The sequence below is a fragment of the Nelumbo lutea genome, chromosome 1 (genome assembly GCF_056320005.1).
Source record: "Nelumbo lutea isolate HS-2025 chromosome 1, American lotus-T2T, whole genome shotgun sequence".
NCBI lineage: Eukaryota > Viridiplantae > Streptophyta > Magnoliopsida > Proteales > Nelumbonaceae > Nelumbo > Nelumbo lutea.
In genome coordinates this window covers 43,046,491-43,064,058 of record NC_142684.1, presented here as the reverse complement: position 1 = coordinate 43,064,058, position 17,568 = coordinate 43,046,491, and the positions used below count along the sequence as shown (strand labels likewise).

Genomic DNA, 17,568 nt, shown 5'->3' with positions numbered 1-17,568 from the left:
GCTGCTACCAGGAAAACATAATAGCAGAGAACAAACACAACTCCGAAATACATTACAGGTTGAAGGCGAACAAATTAATAAAAGTAAATAATACAACCGCTAACAAAGGATATGGCTTCCAGGAAGCTGGACCTGACGCATCCCAAACAAGACTGGCTTCCCACCCAACACCACCAGGAATAATAATAAATCTTCCAAAGCATAGAATAGAGTTGAACGTGGTGTTCGAGAGGGAAGCTATGCTCTTCCAATAAATACAAGCGATCAAAGGACCTTCCCTTGCTGAAACCATCCAATTAAGGATGGAATCCATGGCACCTGAGAGGTGGCTATTCTGCTCCTACTCTATAAGATTAGTCCACCCAATTGTAGATGTAGTCTTCAGGATACTGTTTATGCAACATAGGCATTAAATTGGTACTTGCCAATTGCCATTTTGAATCTGTTGCAGCACTGCAGAGTGAGTTAAAGCACCCTTTCAACAGCTGTTACAGATAAATTAAAAGACAGCTGGCCCATAACGTCAGATACAAAATCAGCTGCAAGTAGTTACAAAAAAGGTGATGGAAACCAAGTCTCACAAAGCAAGCCTTCCTTACAGAGTAAAGAGACCTTTTTGAGTTCAGACTTGAACAAAAGAAAGCTTGTTGAAGAATCCTTTTCTAAGTTTACATTGTAAATAGAAAGCTTCTCTAGTAGGAACTCCAACGGTAGTAGAAAGTTTATACATGTGCAGCATACATGGAACCTGCATCTCATTTCACCAACTATCTTTCCTGATGGGACTTGTCTGTAGCTTGTCATTTCACCCAACTAGCTTTTTCCAAAGTAAGAAAAAAGTATTGCTTGTTTATCACCTGCATTCTTAAGAATTTCCTTCTTTTTCCTGATGGGACTTGTCTGTAGCTTGTCAATATTGCCAATAGCTGGCATTGAATTGCCTGCAAACTCTTGATAGTATCGTTTTATTCCACATTTCTCAGCTTCTCCTTTAGTTAGGGAAGAAACATTAGATTTGGGACCACTATCCATGTTGGAGTCAGAAGGAAGTTCAGTTTTTTCCTCAAATGGAGGTTTTACTTCAAATTCTTCAAGTGGCCTTGTCTGGGCAGACTCTTCGGATGAAACTTTGACTTGTGAGTCCAACTTTTGTTCATCATCACCTTTCTTCTTTGAGAAGAACTTTGAGATTGAGGACTTCTCTTCAGACTTCAGTTGTATCTGTAGAAGAATCCTGAAATATTAGCTTTCAACAAAATTTCAGGCTGACTCAAGGCCCTAAGGAGGAACCCATAAACGCCCTCCTACATTTCCCCTAGATTGACTGGATGATTATAGACATCTAGTATGAAGTCACATCCTATATATTTCCAGGCAATTCCATACATAAATTCTGGCAAAAGACAGCGAGGCCCCAATTAAATAGTGGATTCTGAAGCCTGCATGTTTTCCATGATTTTGGTCCAGGCATCTCTTGTCTATTGAAGTGATTACCCCTAAGTTTTAGGAAATTGACTTATTCACCCTACTATTTTGAAATTGCCTTAAAGTACCTCAAGTTTTTATGACAATTGACTATTTCCTCTATCGTTAATGTCCTAAACAGAAAGATGGAAAAGACTATTTTATTCCTCATTCTTCTTTAAATTTTCAAAATGAAACATGTTTGCAATCTCCCACTACAGTACTCATTTGCTGAAAAAAAAAAAAAAAAAAAAAAAAGAAACCTGTTAGAAAGATGGCTTTAGCAACATGGTTCTCAAGGCCTTTGTGAAATTCTTCCGAAGACACAACATCATACACTTGAACGATCAGAAACTGGTTATTATGTCAATATTGTGTTGGGGGTTCCTGAATGGACTCTATCTGCATATTCCAATATTGAGAATTGAGTTGGGGTGCACTGTACGGCTTTAGGTTATGATTATGACAGTGTCTTTAACTCACAGTATACTGGGGAAGAGAAGTGACTTCCATATCTCAATTTTATCTAACTGAACTATACCTGAATGAAAGCCTAAACATGACATAAGGGGGATACACAACATTTTTTCTTCTGTATCTGAAACCGAACCTTCTGCTGTAATAGGAGAACCAAGAATGTCATGGCTAATGGTGGTGGATGTGGATCATCAATGGCTACTAAAATAATCGGGGAACGCCACAAGTTTTCATAGGAGGAATGGAGGATGCAAGTCTTTCATCATTTGTTGGTAATCTGTAGAAGCCGTTGTGTACCAAACACATTCATTAGATAACTGATGGCCGCATTACTGTCAACTTTATTTCCATGAGAATACTATGATTTGATTTGAGCATTTACCTTTTGAACAACATGACGACACAAGCTATGGCCCATGGTGTTCGTTTGATAGCTACCCAGTGGCAGTGAACGAAGCCAAAGGGGTTGGAAAATTGCTACTATGGGTGCAGACTCTAGACTGACTATAGGGTGATACCTAATTCTGATTCAACATGAGCACCTGCGTATTGGGATTCAACAGAACCCCAACTCAATTTTCAATAGTGGGAGATAAAGAGATTTGAAGGCGGCCATTGCTACATTCAGGAACCAAGGACCAATCTTTGTGTCACTGTAGAGGTTTCTGTTCTCCATTAAGTGAGTCTTTTTGGGTAAGGACAAATGAACGCGGCCTTCTGTTTCAGTCGCAGAAACACATGCCTTTGGCCTTCGAGTAAAGGTTGAAGGTTGTGTTTTTGTCTGCAATGTGGATGTTAATTTTTATCTTTAATATTTAAATAATAATGGAGGACAAACTTGGGTTTCAAAAAAATTCTATACATCATGTGGTGTGTGTCAAATTTGAACGAATTGTGACAGACATTGACAGTAAGAGAGTATTTAGTCAATTGTCAGAAAACTTGGGGGTACTTTAAGGAAATTTCAAAACAGTAGGGATGAGTAAGTCAATTTCCTAAAACTTAGGGATACTTCAAGAAATTTGCCCATTTTTTATCAATAACGTAACTAAAGTGACTAATTATTAGGTGTAAATCGAGCCATGCCGCCCGTGGCCCGACACGAACTTGGACCGGCCCAGCACAACGGTCCACCGGTCGTGCCAGGACTGGCACGACCATGCAGGCCGTGCTAGGCCTGGGATTTTAGGTCCACGGGCCGGCACGGCACGACCGTGGCCGCGGGCGGCCCAACACGGTCCATATATATTTTATATATATTTATATATTTATATATTTTTTATATATAGTTATGTAGTATTATATAAATTATAATTATATAATAATATATAGTATATAATATATTAATAAAATAAATATTTTTTATTTTATTATACTAATTTATTTAATTATTGCATATATAAGCAATTTTATACACAAAATTCATATAAAATTAAAATTTTAAGTTTTTTGTCAATTTTTTAAAATAAATAGCTTTGGCCTGACGCACGGCCCGACTTGGCCCAAGGCTCAGCCTACAAAACGACACAGGCCCGCACGGGCCCAGGCTGTGGGCCATGTCGGGCTGACCCCCAAATTTTTCACCAGGGAAGGCGGCACGGCCCGTGATGGCCCACGGGCCATTTGTGCGGGCCACCCATAGGCCGTGCCGTGCCGGCACGGCACGGCTCACTTTACACCTCTACTCATTATCATGCCTTGATAAAATGCAAATGTTGGGACTTTATCCAAATCTATGAAACTAATATGATCACCATGTAATTATATCATAATACATTAAAAGGCAGTTATTCTTACCTCTTCGATACACTCAGGTCCATCAAAAGAAGGTTTACCCATTGCAGGAGTTACAGGATAACATACCTAAGAAAATTAAGTCGAAAAATTTATAAAGCAACAATTAGTTGTACAAGTTGTTACCAAGAAAAGGTAGTTATACAAGTGCTGAAAATTATTATAATATATAACACATTTGTCATTGCGGTGGCTACAAAAACATAACTGAAATCAAGATGGCATTCATAATTCCAACAAAATTCATACCAAATCAGGGTCTTCATATGTTTTAAGCACTGACTCAGATTTGGATGTTGAACCCTTTAGCCATGCATCAATTGACTCCTTATTACCCAAAATAACAGGCATCCTATCTGTAAAAGAACATGTAGATTATCTCCAAGTTCATACATGCATCAATTAAAAGTTAGGTGCACATCATGTAAACTGTGTCAAATACATTCCAAGCATAAAAATACTGTATGGTAAAAGAAGAGGACCAAGTCTACATTTAGGATTAATCTGAGCCTATTCAGATAACTTGGAAGTTAGATTCTTGACCTGAGGAAGTTTGGACCTATTAAAACTCTTCTTCTCCGTTGCAATACTTTCATTAAAGACCAATATACTACAGTACCCAAAAAAACAAAGCTTTTGCAAAATATAACGATGAATTACACAATTGATACCATCTCATATGAAGGTAAAGAGCTCAAACAATTTGTATTAAGTAACTAAGGTGACTATAACCACATAAGTAACTAAGGTGACTATCAAAATAGTGAACCAGAGGCTGTTATTAGAGCTGGACACTGCTGACAGAAGAGATGAACTGGTATCAGAGCATCTGATTATAAATGGATTTAATTGTAACAAAGAACCAGTTAGTTTTGAGTTTGGTAATGGAAAAAAATCAATAATGAAACCAATCAGATCAGAACTGACAATTGTAACAAAGAACCATTCCAGCAATTCATAGAACTTCCATGCATACCACAGTTTATTGTCAGAAAAAATAGATTCCAATCTGACCATAATGGTTACAAACATCACCAGTATATTCTGAAAGAACCTCCATAACCCTGAGGATTAGCCCAAAAAGCACCAGAAGTTTTAGAAGTAAAATATATCAAGGAGATGCTAATAGCTCTAAAACATCCATTTTGTGCTCTGGTCTGAGATCAGTTCACAGATCAGATCATTCTGGTTTTAGGCCCTTACTGGTACCAATATATAATCTTTAAAGCCAGCTAACCTTGCAGACTGGCGAAAGAAGCAAAGCAAAGAACGGAGGACAGCGCGCAGCTGAAGACAATGGATGATCAAATTTGGCAGCTAGAGGCACAGTTCCAGACGTATATGACAGTAAATCAAGAGAAATGGAATGCTAATGAAAAGAAGAGGGAAGAAATGGAGATGTTGAAGACGTTGACAGCCAACTAAAAGAAGGATGAAGAGAAAGGGGTTCCATCCGATAGCCACTCCACTTCCCACAAAGGGCTCCTTCCCATACCTAGAAGCTTTGAAGCAGGTGACAACAGTCAGCAATGGAGGTACAATTGTCCCTTCTTTAACCCTCATCTGCCTAAAATTGAACTTCCGTCCTTCAACGGAACAAACCCAACAAGCTGGATTCGCAAATGCCAAAGTACTTCCACATCTATCAGGTATCTGATGCCCAGAAATTAGAAATTACCACCATGCACCTTTAAGGCAAGGCTGATTCTTGGTATCAGGGTTATCAATTGAATAGAAGTATGGTGGCATTGAGAAGACTTCACAGCTGGATTATGTAGGAGATTTGGAGACGGGTTTTGAGGGTGTGGTAGAGGAATTCAATAAACTGCAGCAAACAACTACAATCAAAGAGTAGCAAGAAAGGTTTCAAGAATTGAGGTCCCTCATGCTTCATAAGAATCCAAATCTTACTGAACCTTACTTTGTCTCTAGTTTCATCAGTAGCGTAAAATAAGAATTAGGGCCAATGGCAAGGTTTTCTAAACCTTTTACCCTCTTACAAACCTATGAAAAAACCCAATTGCAAGAACTATCCATAGAAGCATTACTCAAGAAGAGTAAACCTCCCTCTAGGCTCACTTTCCAACCCGATTCCAACTCTCCCAATTACAACCTCAAACACAACCCAATAAATCCTGTGAAACCCCCAAACTTTCCTTCCACAAACACCACCAAGCCCTTCCCAAATCAACCCATGAACCTCAATGCAAAAACAAGCAGTTGCACTCCTTAATGGCGAAAGAAGAAACCTCAAATGAACATTGTGGGGATACTGAAGAAGAAACAAAGGTGGAAGGACTAACATGGAAATCTCGGTACACGCTCTAGCAGGCAGCATTAGACAGCATTAGACATAACACTATTCAGATTAAGGGTCAAGTGCAAAGAAAGAAAGATGTCCTGATCCTGATAGATAGTGAAAGCACCCACTGCTTCCTAGACCCAAGGGTAGTACAAGGAATCGACTGTACGGTGGAAGAGAAATCTCCCCTGTCAATCACAGTAGCTAATGGGCAGAAAATGGTGAGCAGGGCAAAGTGTATCACCTTTGTGTGGAATATGCAGGGACATCAATTTCAAACTAACTTGTGGATGTTGAGTTTGGGAGGGTGTGACATGGTCTTGGGTGTAGATTGGATGAAATCTTACAGCTCCACTGTGTTTGATCATTTGTGAAGGATGGCAAGACCATTGACCTCCAAGGTGCTACTGATACAGCTACATTCCATGGTAATAACAGGAAGCAGATTCGTCTTAAACCCAACACAGAACCTATCAATTTGAGACCATATAGATGCCCTTACTTTCAGACGGCAGATATTGAGAAACTGGTATCTGAAATGTTACAATTCAGCATCATCCAACCCAGTCACAGCCCCTTTGCCACCTCTATTCTATTGGTTAAGAAAAAAGATGGTAGTTGGAGATTTTGTGTTGATTATAGACATTAAACTCTCTAACCATAAAGGACAATTTCTCAATTCCCATTATCGATTATATCCTTTATGTATTTCATGGTGCTGAAATATTCTCTAAGATCAAACTAAGCGCAGGTTATCACCAAACCAAAATGAAAGAAGATGATATTTGTAAGACTGCATTTAGAACTCACCATGGCCACTTTGAATTCAAAGTGATGCCATTTGGATTGACAAATGTACCAGCAACCTTCCAATCATTAAAGAATTACATTTTTACTCCATTCCTTCAAAAGTTGATTCTAGACATCTTTGATGATATCCTTATTTACAGTCCTACCCTGGACCTCCACATTAGACACCTTGAAGAAGCCTTCCCAGTCCTAAGAAAGCACCGATCGCATGCAAAAAAATCGAAATGTGCTTTCGGCCAAACTCAAATTGAGTATTTAGGTCATATAATCAATGATAAAGGAATCTCCATTGATCCCTCTAAGATTGAGGAAATGGTGACTTGACCACAACCAGATTCTATCAAAAGCATAGTTTCAAGGTGCCAAGGCGAGGCTAGGCAACAAGGGAGCACCTTGTCGCTTAGGTGCCCACCTAGGCAATGGATTTTTAAAGAAATAAATATATATCCTAGGGTCATAGATCCCTAGGTTCTATAACCATATTTCCTTATAATTATCCATAATTTTCATAAGAAAAGTATAAATTTCATGTTTTAAAGTATAGAAAAATCAGCATATCCATACGAAAAAGAAAGAAAATAAAATTCAAAAAATATGGGGGTTGAACCTCTATTTTGTTATAGGAAAAGAAGAAGAAAATACAGCTTTTAGCAATATTTGTATGATTAAACCCTAACGAATAAGAAAATAATAAAACAAAATTAGGCATCGCCTTGACAACTATGATCGAAAGTGCAAGAGGATTCTTGGGGCTAACTAGCTACCACAGAAAACTCATTGCCAATTATGGTAGCATAGCTAAACCACTTCCAAAGATGTTAAAAAAGGATTGCTTTAAGTGGACCATGGAGGCTACCCAATCCTTTCAACAACTAAAGATGGTAATGACACAAGATCCAGTACTAGCCTTGTTGAATTTCTCTAAACCATTAGTTGTCAAGATATATGCTAGTGAGAAAGGCATTGGAGCTGTACTAATGCAAGAAGGGAGACCAATAGCCTTCTTAAATAAGGCCTTGGGTCCAAAAAATATGGGGTTGTCCACTTATATGGCCATCTCCAAAATGGAGACATTACTTGCAACATGGGCATTTTGTGACCAAAACTGACCATGAAAGTCTCAAATGCTTGAGCAGGAAATCACCACCCATATCCAACAAAAGGCTATGAACAAACTACTAGGCCTTGACTATTCTATTCAGTACAAGAAAGGGAAAAAGAACACAGTAGTGGATGCACTCTCTAGAAGAACTGAGGCAACCGGCTCTTCTGCTGCTATAAGCCTATAACCACTATCATTCCCACTTTGATGACTAAAGTTGCAGGGATAGTCCATGAACTTTGGCATAAGATATTCTTGGTAGATCCCTCTACCAAGAACTTTGGGATGACCGTGCACAGCTTTAATTTCAGCTCTACTTGTAGATCCCTCTAGCACCGCTGATTATAGCTATGTGCAAGGAATCCTTAGATGCAAAGGCAGAATTTTTATTGGCAACTCACAGGATCTTCGGCATAAGATACTCTTGGCCGTACACTCTTCAGCTATTAGTGGTCATTCCGGTATTTTTGCTACTTACCAACAAGCCAAGCAACTCTTCCATTGGCAAGGACTAAAAAGGGCAGTCCAAGAACTAGTCTTACAATGTGATGTATGTCAGAGAAACAAGTCTGTGAATGTGCCTTATCCTGGATTGCTTCAGCCCTTACCTGTTCCCACTCATTCTTGGAGCCACATCAGTATGGATTTTGCGGTAGGCCTTCCCAAATCAGAAGGGAAGGACACCATTTTGGTGATCACTGATAGGCTCACCAAGTATGCTCATTTTATCCCCCTTTCACACCCCTATACAGCCATGCAAGCAGCAAAGGCCTTCCTTGACATTGTTTATAAACTACATGGCCTTCCTTCTAACATTGTGAGCGAGGGATAGTGTCTTCACTAGCATATTTTGGAAGGAATTGTTCAAACTTTTGAGACCAAGCTGCACATGATCACCACCTACCATCCCCAGACAAATGGACAAACAGAAAGACTGAACCAATGCTTCAAAAATTACCTGAGATGTATGACATTTCACAAGCCTCAGTTATGGTGTAAATGGCTGACCTTAGCTAAATGGCAGTATAATACAGCCTTTCACACCACCATTGACATGACACCATTCCAAGCTCTATATTTAGTTGTTGTAGATCCCAGGACTACGATGGTGGGTTCAGTAGAATCATTTCTACAAGAAAGGCAACACAAATTGCAACTCCTAAAAGAACAGCTCCTTAACGCTCAACAGAGAATGAAATTTTATGCTCAAGCACAGGGTGGAGAGGTCCTTTCAAGTGGGGCAGGTGGCCTACAAGCTAGAATTGCCACTGGAGTCTCAGATTCATCCAATGTTTCATGTGTCTCTTCTAGAAAGGAAGATTGGGTCAGGGGTGACTTCTGCTCCTACCCTTCCCTTAGTGGGTTCTAATGGCCAATTCAAGGTTGAACCTGTGAAAGTGTTTGCTCGAAGGATGATTAAAAGGAATAATCAAGCAATAATTCAGTGTCTCATTCATTGGTCCAACTCCAATCTCACCCTGGACGAGACTACTTGGGAGGATGCCTCATTCATCACATCTTAGTTCCCTACCTTTAATCCTTGAGAACAAGGATTGTTGAATATGGGGGCGATTGCAACAAAACTGGCAAATCGAAAATTCATTCTAACATGCAAGGTGCCAACCAGCGAGTTGGTAAGGTCTCCTGCTGGTCGTAGCAGAGAGTTGGGATCGAATCCCACCTGCACCTAGGTTGGGGGGTATGGGTTGGGCTACCCCCCCCCCCCGGGTCATGTAGACCTTTAAAAAAAAACACTCTTTAACACATGAGAACCTGGCATGGAAAGTCTAAATATTCTCCGTTGAACTGAGTTTCTGATCATCTGACATTGACACCTAGATCAGCCTTATCCAAACACAAAGAGCAAAGTAAAGACCTTGAAACTTCAACTCCCAATCAAAAACTCAAAATAAGAAAAGAGATAAATGATGGAAAGTAGAAACCATATATGAACCAAGGAGTTTAGATATTCAGATCTTGGGACTGAACAAAATAATCCTTGAAAAGGAGCAAAGAAATAACATAAAACTCCCACAAGACTATGAAAAACTACCTTTGTTAATATAAAGAAACTCTCTCCAAAGAATTTCTCAAATACATAAGTGACATTATCCAATGTTGGTCCTGACTACCCAGGGTTCTGGGAGAGGTGTATTCAATAGGGCTGTAAACGGGTCGGATTCAGATCAGATTCAGTTACATCCAAATCCAGCCTGAAATCCAAAATATCAGACTTGGACCAAATTCAGATAATCCGGTTCTGCTCTATTATCATTAAAAATAAAGAAAAAATAAAAAGTAATTATTTTTAACTTGTACAAATATAAAATCAAAGGGTAAAATATAAAAACCTCCCTTCAAGTTTCATTTTAACAAAAACCTCTCCTGTAGTTTTGAAAAAATCCTGCAGTTACCTCCCTTCCATCATTGTCTCAGTTCATGATCAAGAAAAAAATATTATTGTTTTTTTATTATTGTATCTATCAAAAAAGAAAAAATATTATTGTCTCCATAATAGAGTTTACAAAGTTAAATTACTTTACTCTTTAATTTGACCACCTAAGGTATTTTTTTAGCTAAAAATTAAAAGTTTTTTTTGGATTACTTTAGTAAATCCCCATCTGAATTGATAGACATAAGGGTAAAATGCATATTTTCAAAAAATTAATGCATTAGGACAACGACTTCTGGCTGGGACTATACGATGGAAGGGAGGTAACTGCAGGATTTTTCAAAACTACAGGGGAGGTTTTTATATTTTACACAAAAATAAATAAATAAATATATATAGATAGAGAGGGAGATCAGGTTTTAAGAGTTCATTGACAGCCCTAGTATTTGAGTACCTAACCTTCGGTATTTTTACATAGACTAGCTACTCGCAGACATGAAACTGTGCTATCATGCTTGTCAGCCTGAGATTTTACAATTTCACCAAGCAACGGTCCCATACACAAATCTTCGGGTGTGTCACAGCATTACAGCCCAATAGAATTAAGAGAAACATTAGAGAATTTAGAAATTAATGGGTCAAGAATTTCAATCTCTTACAACTCTTCATACGAAAATTGAAACAACTTGTTTCAAAATACAGTATTGTAAATCCCAGGAACTCTTTTCCTTTCTTTACCCACCTCATTCACCTTAGTAGGACTTTTCTCCTTGCTGTCCTACATCAGCCCTAGATCAAGGTTGTCAACGGATCAGATAATAACCCAGATCCTATCCAAATTTAATTTGATTGAGCCAAATATGGATCTCAATTGATCCATTTACAATTAGACTAGATCCACCTCAAATACAAGATTAGATAAAAGCAAATGACATAAATATAAATACATAACAGTATATAGCATACATTCATTAGAAAGATTGTATTGAACAAATATATTTTTTAGCCAAAAGTTGCATCTTGAAAATTCAAATCTCATTTAATAATATTTCAATAATAACCAACTTTGATGACAATTAAGAATACTAAACAAAATGATTTACAAGCAACTACCAGAATAGTTTTAACAATATATTTATAATTGCAAAAAAAATGACAATTAGCAAATTATACACCTGCAATTATCAAAATCAGTTGATAATGTACTTTTAAGCATGTACCAATCATTAAGAGAAAGCAATAAGGCATAAATTTAGTGTAGTGTAGTATAATGGTACAATATAATCAATGAAAAAGAAATCTGTGTTAAGAATTCAGAGTTTGTAAGTCAAGTTATTCTATAATAGGATGAAGACCCCAAGTAGAACGGATCATATTATCCATTAAACCATTCATAATGTGACAAGTAATTACTTATATGAGAGTAAACAAAACAAAATGTACTGACCATGAAGCCACTGCAAATTAGAGGAGGAACAAGTTGTCAGAATAGTAAATGTATAGAGCATCTCTCCTGCAGGGAATTATAACTGTTATGAATTACCATTGGAAGCAACTAAATTAGCCTTCCAAATAAAAAGACATCCCAAAAGAAGAAGCATCACCACCACTATCATCACTATCTAAATCTTGTCTCGACTATATGGGGTCCAAAAAATAAGAAAGATAAAAAACATAAAAGCAAAGAAAAAAGAAATGAAGTGGAACTGTCAAAGTAACTTGAATACCAGAAAAACTTCTTACAATAAAATCATGTTAGCTCTAGGACTTATTATGAATGTCTAATCACCTTCTGAGTTCCTCCAAGAATCATAAAGTGCAGCAATTACAAGAGGCTGGTCATTCTTAAAATGAATATAGTATGGCTGCTTCTTTGGCCCATCCTTCTTCCATTCATAGAATCTGTATAAATAGACTTAAATCTTAATATGGAAAGTACCATCCACCATGAAGAGAAAGCAAAAAAAGAGAAGTTCAAAAGAGGAATGCAGAACACAAATTTTTGGCAAGAAATCTAAAATGGAATTCTATAGCAAGAAACTGTCCCAAGAAATCTCCACAGGGCAAAAGTCTTTGTACAAAAGAAACAGACTTTAGTAGAGCAAATACAGATACCAACTAATTTGGGTTGATTTCAGAAAAAAAAAAAAAAGAAATTAATAATAACTTGAATGGTAGGAATTTGATTAGTAGAGAATGGGTATTCTTTTGCCACGAATCAATGAGTATCAATGGTTTTATAATGATAGAATAAACTTTTTTCCAGGTGGCTTTGTTTCATAAATGTTAAACAATATGGATCTTAAAACCAGGGATATTTCTGTTCTGTTCACTAAGAATTTCATAATTAAAAACAGTGAAATTAAAGAATTTTATATTATATTATGAAATTCAAAGAGGCAAAAGGACAAAAAACACCCCTGGTATATCAACAATAAAATCCACTACTTACTAGGGATTACAGTTGCTAGGTCAAAACATAGGATATTGTGTCCAAATGCAAATATGTTAATGACCTATTAAAGAAACAATGAAGTTTTGGATTAAGCCGACAGATACCCCAATTAATAGAATCATAGAATAAATGTCACTTATGAAAAGGCACTTAAAGATGCTGGAGGATATCAAACGATAGCTGGCAAGTCGTTGTACCCATGAATGATCAAATTTGATGTTTCATATGTAGTAACCATTGTTGGTCAATATAATCTTCACCCAAGAGTTGTCATTTGGCAACAGTGTAAAGGATTTTGACTTATCTTAAGAAACATACCAACAGCAATATATTATTTGCTAATCATGGTCACATGATACTGGAAGGCTGGAAGCTTTTAAAGATGCAAACTAGGCTAGCTCACTTAATAACGGGCATTCCACATCAAGCTTTTGTACTCTAGTTGGTGGAAACCTTGTCTATTGGAAGAGAAAGAAGCAATCAGTTGTTGTTTGTTCTAGTCCCAAAATTGAATAAAAAAACTATGACACATTGTGTATCAGAGGCATTATGGGTTAGATCCCTACTTGAAAAGCTCGGAATTGAGTTAGAGCAACTATTATTGTTATATTATGACAATCAAACTGCAATTAACATAGCCATAACCATTTCCAGCATGACATAACCAAGCATTTGCATAATGAAGTTGACTAACACTTTATCAGAGAAAGGGTGACTTCTGGAGAAATTCATTTACCTTATGTTATTTCCAATATGCAGCTGGCAGATGTTTTCACTAAAGGAATAGTAAAGTCTAAGCACTAAGCTGGAAATTAATCTAAGCAAATTGGGTACAAAGACTATTGAGAGCTTATTTTACAGCCTTAATTATTACTTGCTTATTGATTTATAGTTTTTTTTATCAAGTAGCCCAGAGAGAGGCACTAGGTGCAGACCCACCCTTAAAGTTGATACAACATCAAGAAGCTAAGTAAGAAACAGAAAAGAGAGCTTACAGAGCAGCCCAATAGAGAAGTTCCCTGTTTGCACCTTCTTTAGCAAGACAATCAGCAAAACTATTTGCTGACCTACCCACCCATTGAATAATAACATTCATGTTTCTGTTTGCAATTTAAATTTTTTTAGTATGTCCCTGTAGCTCCAAATGACCGAATCCAGGCTCATCAACCACCCCACAACCACTTAGAATCTCCTTCAATTAATAAACTCTCCACACCAAGTTGACTCGCAATCTGAACCCCCTAGGTGTTCAGCCCTAACAGAGTCTCCAAAACCCACTGGACCCTAGGAGTTACCTCATTGCTGTCCTCATCTCTCAAAACCCCTCCTATGCCAAAAGATCCTAGGTTACTCTAATTGCTTCCATCAAAATTCAGCTTTACAACCCCTTCAGGGGGAAGAAACCAAGATATAGTGACCCTTTCCTTGGTAGAATGGCTGGAAGCAACAGCCAACCAACTCCTCCAGAAAACGTTAAAGGAGAAAGAATGAAAAGTATCAAGTGTTTTCAACCAATTTATTGCCCTTGCCATGGTTCAATCCTTAACTTCTAAGAGACTCCTTTCCTTTCCTTGAAAGATTCTAGAATTCCATGAGGAGCTGAGGAACAAAGGGAATTAAGGAAGGAAGGAACCAAAAAAAGAACCTATAGATAAGGGGGACCAAATCCTTCTATCTAGCTTAAGGGGATATAAACAGACATTGTCAAACAAAAGTAACAATTCCAAAACACAAGCAAGCTTGTCCTCCCTAAAACCTCCTCTAAAATCAAAATCCAAATTTAAAGCCAAAGGGAAGACAGGAAAGGGAAGAAATTTTGAAATAACTTCTTTCTTATACAAGGAGTGGAGTAGAGAGAGGGAAACAAATCTTTGAGGGTTGAATTGCCCACACAAATATCTTCCTAAAACTGTACTAAAAGTCCCAAACAAACGTCATACCTGATACAGGCCAGGAACTGAGGAAGTACCACAGGTTGCTTTCTAAGGAGTTGCCAACGTAGGTCGACAAGATACACCAGCATCCCAGTCATTTCCTCACACCCATGAATACAAACCATCACCATAGTTGTCAAGGCGGTGCCTAGGCAACTAGGCGGTTTTCCATGGTCGCCTCGCCCAAACGCCCTGGATTTTGTATACTAGGTGCCCACCCAGAGACTTAAGCAGGCACCTAGGCGACTAGGCGGGCACCTACATACTACATCTAATAAATTTTTTTTAATTTATTATTTTGATATTTTATTAGATATTTTATTCTTTTAAAATAAAACCGGTTACATGCTATCATTTTATTATCAAAACAACAATACAAAGCCTTTTTCTTTTATTTATGCATAACATAAGGGTTTTTTAAGTTCGATTGGAAAGGGAGGAGAACCGAAGACTTCATGCCCCAGCCCAACTCCATTGCACCTCAGCTTCAGCAGGTAACTTGTCATTTTTTTCTCTTTTTCAAAAAAAAAACAGGGGCTCCACCCCTATACTCCTCCCTTCCTCCACAGCTCCACTCATTCTTCTTCTTCTTCTTCTTCTTCTTCTTCTTCTTCTTCTTCTTCCACTCCTGAATGTTCTCAATCGCTAGTCCTAATCTCAGTCCTTTTTTTTTTGAAAAAAGCAGGGGCTCCGCCCCTGATTGTTATCAGTCGATAGTCTCAGTCCCTTTTTTTTGTGAAAAAACAGGGGCCTATACTCCTCCTTGCCCCTAATCCCCTATACTTCTTCTTCCGCCCCTATATTCCTCTCATCCCTTCCTAGTTTCTGCACTTTTTTTTTCAGTTAATAGTTAGTGTACATGCTTGCTAGTTATATGAAATTTATACTCATTTGAATGATTTATAGAGTTAATAGTCGGTGTACATGCTTGCTAGTTAGCACACAAAACCAATAAAATAGCTTAGAAAAGCATAGATAAAGTAAAAACTCAAGAAAATTAACATTTTAAAATTCCAACGCCTAGGCACCTGGGTGTCCTGTGGTCACCTAGCCTCGCCTTGGCGCCTTGAAAACTATGACCATCACCTCATGCCATAATCTACCTCTCTCCAGCGGCCACCTCCACAACCACTTACCCAACAAAGCCAAATTCTGAAGATTTCCTAAGCCCAATTCACCCTCCTCTTTAATCCAACAAATAATGCCCCACCTGACTAAATGGACTTTCTTCTCTTCCCCTACCTCCTAAGTCAAGTCTTCCATTAGCTTCTCTAATTTCTTAGCCTCTCTAGCAAGGATCCTAAAGATAGAGAGGAAATAAACCAATAAGTTTGTTGGTGTGGCTCTAATCAAGGTAACCCTACCTCCCAAGGATAAGTAATTCTTTTTCCAAATTGATAATCTTTTTTCAAACTTCTCCAAAATCGGTGTCCAATAGCAACTCTCCTTGGGATTTGCACCTAAGGGGAGGCCTAGGTAAGAGATAGGTCAAGAAGAGAGAGGATGGGACAATCTAATCATTCTACAATAGAACCAATGGTCTGGTCGTACAAGCTAATGCCAACCACACACCTCTTATGCATATTGAATTTCAGGTTGTAGATACTTTCAACATATTCCAATAGAATTTTGAGATTCCTCACCTTCCCTAAGTCACTTCACAAAAGATTATAATATCATCAACAAATTGGAGATGAGAGACTAGAACTTTATTCATACCTATTCTCCAACCACTAATTGCCACATACCTATCAACTTTTGAGATCAATTTGCTAAACACATCAGCTACAAGGGTGAAGAGGAAAGGTGAAATAGGGTCACTTTGTCTCCAACCTTTGCAAACTAGGAAAAAATACTTTACCACCCCATTAACTAGCACTAAGTAACGACACAAGCTTATACAACTAATCACCTAGTTACACCATCTTTCTCCAAAACCACAACTCCTGAGCACTTCTAAAAGAAAATGTCAATCCATTAAATCATAAGCCTTTTCTAAATCTAGTTTACGCACAAAACCATTTCAACTAGATCTCCTCATATTCTCCACACACTCCTTTTTTTGATAATTGAAGAGGAACTTTACTAAGAAAATATGAGAACTGTTACAAGCATCCCACTGAGAGGTGTGAGGTGCAGTCTCCCTTAAAAATGTGAAAACCACATAGCACTATAGATAAAGATTACAAGGTAGCCCAGTACAAATGTTCCCTCAAAACCCCTTTAGCACGACAATCTTCCATAGCATTTGCAAACCTGCCAACCCAATGTACGCTTAGATTCATATTTCTTGATAACAAATTGACCTTCTTCGAGAGGTTCTTGTAGCACACAATGACTGATTTGGAATCTGTTAACCGACCCACAACAATGTTGGAGTCTCCTTCAATTTGAAGGTTCTCAACACCAAGTTGATTAGCAACCTAAATACCTTGTAAAGCTGCCAATAACTCAGCCCTATTTGAGTCTCCTATTCACACTAGGCCCGAGTACAAGGCTAAGATATTACAATCCTTATATCTCAAAACCCCACCTACCTAAGGGGCCAGGATTGCCTTGACTGCTTCCAACAAAAATTCAGTTTTACACAACCTTCCAACGGTGGAGTCCATACTTTAGAAGTCCTTTCCTTCTTGAAGGAGCTATTATGCCACCTCTAGCCAATTCTTCCTCATCCAATGAATTTCCCTTGTTAAGATGCACTCTTTGATACTCAAGAAATTTCATTCCTTGAAAAGCTCTTGCATTACTTTCCTCCCAAATTGTCCAAAGTGCAGTTGCTCTGATACATTTCCACATGACCCTCCCTCTTTTTGTGGGCCATACAAAGACCGACCG

The 17,568-nt window shown here is 38.0% G+C and overlaps 1 protein-coding gene across 2 annotated transcripts in view; it reads right to left on the bottom strand.

Annotated features, from left to right (window-relative positions):
- Positions 1-5: 5 nt before the first annotated feature.
- LOC148874427 (embryonic stem cell-specific 5-hydroxymethylcytosine-binding protein) overlaps positions 6-17,568 on the bottom strand; it is a 36,045-nt gene continuing 18,482 nt past the window's right edge. For both annotated transcript variants that reach the window (XM_088966507.1, XM_088966506.1), the window contains exons 4-8: positions 12,131-12,243; positions 11,789-11,854; positions 3,985-4,091; positions 3,739-3,804; positions 6-1,221 (exon numbers count right to left, since the gene is read on the bottom strand). In XM_088966507.1, coding sequence (XP_088822633.1) covers positions 814-1,221; positions 3,739-3,804; positions 3,985-4,091; positions 11,789-11,854; positions 12,131-12,243 — 760 coding nt within the window. In that variant the 3' untranslated portion in view covers positions 6-813. The remainder of the gene's footprint in view (positions 1,222-3,738; positions 3,805-3,984; positions 4,092-11,788; positions 11,855-12,130; positions 12,244-17,568) is intronic.